The sequence below is a fragment of the Atta cephalotes genome (genome assembly GCF_000143395.1).
Source record: "Atta cephalotes unplaced genomic scaffold scaffold00018, whole genome shotgun sequence".
Taxonomy (NCBI): Eukaryota; Metazoa; Arthropoda; class Insecta; order Hymenoptera; family Formicidae; genus Atta; species Atta cephalotes.
Genome location: NW_012130082.1, coordinates 990,533 through 996,475, shown reverse-complemented (window position 1 = coordinate 996,475; position 5,943 = coordinate 990,533). Strand labels below are relative to the sequence as shown.

At 27.1% G+C, this 5,943-nt stretch overlaps 1 protein-coding gene across 1 annotated transcript in view; it reads left to right on the top strand.

Moving 5' to 3' along the window:
- The window catches only part of LOC105618696 (E3 ubiquitin-protein ligase Nedd-4), an 11,473-nt gene extending 9,723 nt beyond the window's left edge, over nt 1–1,750 (top strand). Inside the window, exons 11-15 of the mRNA XM_012200225.1 lie at nt 98–163; nt 243–472; nt 570–691; nt 797–1,436; nt 1,648–1,750. Of these exons, the coding sequence (XP_012055615.1) occupies nt 98–163; nt 243–472; nt 570–691; nt 797–1,436; nt 1,648–1,750 (1,161 nt within the window). The remainder of the gene's footprint in view (nt 1–97; nt 164–242; nt 473–569; nt 692–796; nt 1,437–1,647) is intronic.
- The last annotated feature ends 4,193 nt before the right edge of the window (nt 1,751–5,943 follow it).

The window sequence follows — 5,943 nt, the reverse complement described above, 5'->3', positions numbered from 1 at the left end:
TATATATATATATATATATACATATTTAGGGGAAATTATATATTTTTTAGCTATAGATATGTATATATAAATTTAGCATATTGTTATCCTTTTTCAGGCTGTACCATATTCAAGAGATTACAAGCGTAAATATGAATATTTGAAATCACAATTGAGAAAGCCTGTATGTAGATATGTTCATTACTCATTAAATCACTTTTGACATGGATATGATTATATTATATCTGTATATCTTATTGCAGAATAATGTTCCTAATAAGTTTGAGATAAAAGTTGGCCGAAATAATATTTTGGAAGATTCATATCGTATCATAAGCTCTGTTAACAGAGTTGATATTCTAAAAACGAAATTATGGGTAGAATTTGAAGGAGAGGTAGGCTTAGATTATGGTGGCCTTGCAAGAGAATGGTTCTTCTTATTGTCTAAGGAAATGTTTAATCCATATTATGGACTTTTTGAATATTCTGCAACGTGAGTATAGAAACTCTATTTTAGTGTTTATATGTAATATACGAGATCTTTCTCTCTCTCTCTCTTTCTCTTCAAAAATGGCATTTTTTATTTTTAGTGATAATTATACACTGCAAATTAATCCTTGTTCTGGTGTATGTAATGAAGAGCATTTGAATTACTTTAAGTTTATTGGGCGCATAGCAGGAATGGCTGTTTATCATGGCAAGCTTTTGGATGGTAAGTCTTAATATGTAGTAAAACTATAATATTTGTAATAGTAATATATATAATGTACGAAATGTATAATAAGATAATTAAATTAAAAAATTTTATTTTTTTTAGCTTTCTTTATTCGACCATTTTATAAAATGATGTTGGGTAAACCAATTGATCTGAAGGATATGGAGAGCGTTGATTCTGAATATTACAATTCGCTTTTATGGATTAAAGAAAATGATCCTAGTGAATTAGAACTCACTTTTAGTCTTGATGAAGAAAGCTTTGGTCATACATCCCAAAGAGACTTAAAGCCAGATGGTGCTAATATTCCTTTGACCGACGAAAATAAGGATGAATATATAAGTTTAGTTATACAATGGCGATTTGTATCTCGCGTACAGGAACAAATGAATGCCTTCCTGGAAGGTTTTAACGCTCTTATACCACCAACATTAGTAAAAATATTTGATGAACATGAACTGGAATTATTAATGTGTGGTATACAGCATATTGATGTGAAAGACTGGAAACAAAATACTTTATATAAAGGAGACTATCACGCAAATCACATTGTTGTACAATGGTTTTGGAGAGTCGTTTTGTCATTCAGTAATGAAATGCGTTCTAGATTATTACAGTTTGTAACTGGTACATCACGTGTTCCAATGAATGGATTCAAAGAACTTTATGGAAGTAATGGACCGCAATTATTTACAATTGAGAGGTGGGGTACACCAGAAAATTATCCAAGAGCTCATACTTGGTGAGTTTTTATTTTAAAGGTATTGCATTTGCTAAAATTTTTTTAATTTACTCCAAATTTTATATACATTTTGTCTTATATATTTTGTTTTATATATTATATTCTTTAAAAACAAATAAAATATGATCATTTACCAGTTTCGTTTATTATTATCGATAAAATAATTTTTTTCATATAAATGTGTGTTATACAATAACATAAATTATTTCAGTTTTAATCGTATTGACCTTCCTCCGTATAAAAGTTATCAACAACTCAGGGATAAGCTAGTTAAAGCAATTGAAGGTTCTCAAGGCTTTGCTGGAGTCGACTAGCACGAAATACCTTTGTTCATGATGATATCTGTAATATAATAATGTATATATTACATATACCTTATAGAGGTACACAGAAAAATATATTATCTTAATACGATTATCTATTTAAAAATTTCTGCACTTTAATGATTTTGTTGTCTCAATTATGAGCAACAGTATTATAAAATATATTAAAAATAATATGTTCAAAAGTTAAATCGCTTAGTTTTTCTAAATAACTTTCAATAAGTCTTTCAGCATATGCTACGCTTTTGAAAATACTTATAATGAAAAATATTTACATAACTGAAGTAGACTGTTAAAACTTGCAGTCACATATTAACTAATTCAATTTTAAAGACATGCCATATTCTTACTATTGCATTATGGGATTTTCTAGGAGAAGTGATTTGGTTGCTATAACAATGTGATATTATGATATTGATGTATTATTTGATTCTTTTTTTTTGTTAATATTATTAGAATGTTATGAAATATAATTTGTGCAATGATTGTATATGATAAAATTATGACAAATTGTTTCAAAATGACATGTTATCCTACGACTTAAAAATTCTGTGCACATAGATATGCTATCTTTTTTCTACTTTTAAATCACAAGATATTATATAATGCTATTTTGTTGTCAATAAACTCATTTCTTGAAATTTATATTTATAAAAATTTTGGCAAAGAGAATTATTTAACTTTCTTTTTAATTAAAAAATTTATTCTATAACTTTTTATGTTGTTTACTCAAAATAATTAATTGTTTTAAAAAGTACGTTGTTTTTCTAATCAATCAAACTTTTTTGATATTGTAAATATGAATTATGTACATCATAATTTTAATTATATTTTTATGGCACCCCAAACTATGCTTCTTTTTTTTCAATTTTAATAGCATGTAAATTTTTAATTTGCTTAATATGTAAAGCTGTTTATATCTTTTGTTGAAGAGCAAATAAAAAAAGCTTATCATATATATTTTATATGCGCGCGCGCGCACACATACACACATTGTATGTATATGTGTGATGTAAAATACATGTTTTCTTTATATTCGTTGTTGCTTTTATGATTATGAAATAATAAAAGATATACATAAATCGTATTGTTCAAGAATGTATACTCTTATAATGTACAGAAGAATATAAACAGTTTTATAAACAGTTATTATGTTATTAGAAGAAAAGGCAAGAAACGATAAAACCAAAGCTAATATTGTAACGATTTTATTTCAAAATTTTTATTTTATTTTCTGCTAAATAGTATGAGATGAAATTATGTAGAATAAGTTATTAGATGAAAATTCATATTTTACATCATATTAATATATAAAGTAAAAATTTTATAAGCATACTAATAAATTTACTTATAAAAAGATATATTGAATTAATAAATTGAATTAATTGGTTGCAGATGATATCATTAATAATACCTTGCTTGTTCTTCTGAATTGATAATGACTTGAGTATATGTTGCATTTAGGAAGTATAATTGTATACAGTAAATGAAGTATGAAGTTGATTGTTTTTCAGAAATTTAAATCGTTGTGCATATTTTGTCAATATTCAGATGCAACAAAATTCAATAGTCTCGCATAGTCTCGAAAATAATTTAAATATTGCTCCTTGTTAATAATCGAAAATGATGAAATTAGTATCAGATATGAATGCCTACCTTGTATTATAACATTTTTTCACAGAATTAACATACATTCTGAAGGATACGGAGTTAATATAACATTCCATCCTGTTTGTACAGTTTATTTTATTGTAAACAGGTACGTCCCGTTAGATAATAAATAATATTGTCATGACAGAAATTTTGTGGCCTTAAATTCTGGTTATGAAATTTCTTATTTTAATAAGTCTCTCGTTCGTAAAATCTAGATTTGTATAATAGTAAAGTGCGTAAATAATTATTCGTACACAAACAAATATCATTTGGTATTTCTTCATCTTCATATTAGATTTGCAGAGCGATATATATAAGCTTATATGTAATATGTTAGTATTTCCTAGCTTGGGAGATGACAAGTTGTATCCAGTGTAATCTAATATGAAGTGCGTTTAAGACCCTAAGCTCATTAATGGAGCAATGAACAACCAGCGCGCAATCTAATCTTCATAAATTAAAGTTAAGATCGGATAAAGAGGAAGATTGTCATTATGCATGTACAATGCAGTGTTCTCTGAGTCTGTCTTTCAACTGGTGATTTTATATTAATACTTAAAATCTATTCTTTCTTCATGATATGATCATGTATCAACAAGATTGGTTCACTTAATTTATTTCAAAATATGATAAGCACGCATGTATGCGTTCGTTTAATGTACAATATACATATCATATGAATTTCATGATTTGCAAATAGTATGGTGAAATAATAAGTAGTACATGTAATTAACATTAGATGGACTTATAGAATATTGTCATAGTGTAATGCAGACGATGCGAGAGACACGTAAATTTTTTATATTCAAGTTTGAGTATGTTCTATTGTAGCTTCTTGTATTATATTCTTATATAAAAAAAAAAATCATAAATACGAAAAAGCAGTATATGAACGATAAGATATCCAATGAATTTAATAATCGCGTTTGGTATCCTATATATCGCATAAACATTTTTACAGACAGACACAGAGTGTTAAAATTATATTTATTTGTAAATCGACGATATCAAAAAGAAGATTTAAATGTAGGTATTATCGGATAGATATTCTATTTGAAAATAACTGCATTTATGCTTGATCTATATAAATATCCCGTAAAACTTAATGCCTTACAATAATTATATCACGCATTAGAATATATCTACTTAATGTTTGCATTATTATTTACTGATGTATGTTGACTTTATTATCGCGTCAGGTAGCTATTGTTTGACAGACTTTAAGTGTCTTTATCTATATGTCTATACTTTCACTACCAATGCCTTATTTAATTTAGGACCGAAGGAGACTTAATTGTTTTAAGCTAGCTCAATGTGGTATACAACACGTTTTATTTACATATACTTACATGCACGAACTGAAAGAAATGCGTGACTTAATTACGTTGTATTCGTGTAAATATAAATAAAAGAATACGTTGTAATATATTATAAAAAAAAATGAGCGCTTCTATATTGCAGTTGCAACAAGGAATACATAAAAGATATGCTTGTCGTGCTATGTCCTTGCGTTACGATTATTAATTACTAACGAATACGGTGGAGTTTTCAATCATGAAAAAAATTTTAAGTATTAATATTATATTTAATTAATATTACAAGGCGAATTATGTTCTTATATAATATATATTGTGGAAAACCATACTATATATGCAAATAAATTATATTAAAAAGTTGCACATCACGTAATTCTTAATATCCACATAAATGATACAGTAGAGCTGCTTTTAGATCTTTTGATCTTGTAGATTTGTCGTTTTTATGTTACTGAATACGTCTCAAAGTACCAAAAAATGTATTGATAGAAAAAAAATCGAAATATTATTTTTATCTAATGAATTATTTGATCATCATTAAATCTAACGAGATATTCAATAAGTTATTTTTTACAAATTTTACATGTAATTAATAAGATTATAATTTGCAGATATTTTTTTTAAGATAATAAATTGGATTTATGAAATATTTTATCGGCTAAATGATATACTTTTATTATAATTGTTTTATTATAATAAAGATATGTCAATTTTACAATAATGTTAATGTTAATTGTAAATTTTATATTCCTTGATTTCCGTTCTTCAAAAGAAATTTAGATTCTATATACCGAAGCAATGAATCGTTAAATTCATTAATTAGTTCGGAGGATTCATTGTGTATCTTGATATAAGATAAAAATTACAAAGTGAGCAAATTAAGTGTTAACAAATGAAATGATAAATATTCCAATGAATTTGTTTTTCTTTTCATTTCATTCATTCTATCAGGTTTCAGATTTTCGAGTGCCACTCAGGTATCATTTTATCCTCATTGCTGACCGAATATCAAACAAAGTTAAAATGATAAGTGAGCACTTGAATGGGAATCTGGACGCGTCCCTGATTAAATGAGCCAGCAATCCGATGATTCCCATCATCATTCCCGATCAGCGTTCAAATTTCCCGCCCAACGCCGCGCCATCGAGTACGCTCATCCGCCGCGAGATGGCTCTAGTCGCGGGCACATCCGCAGAATCAAAAAAGACAGTTGGG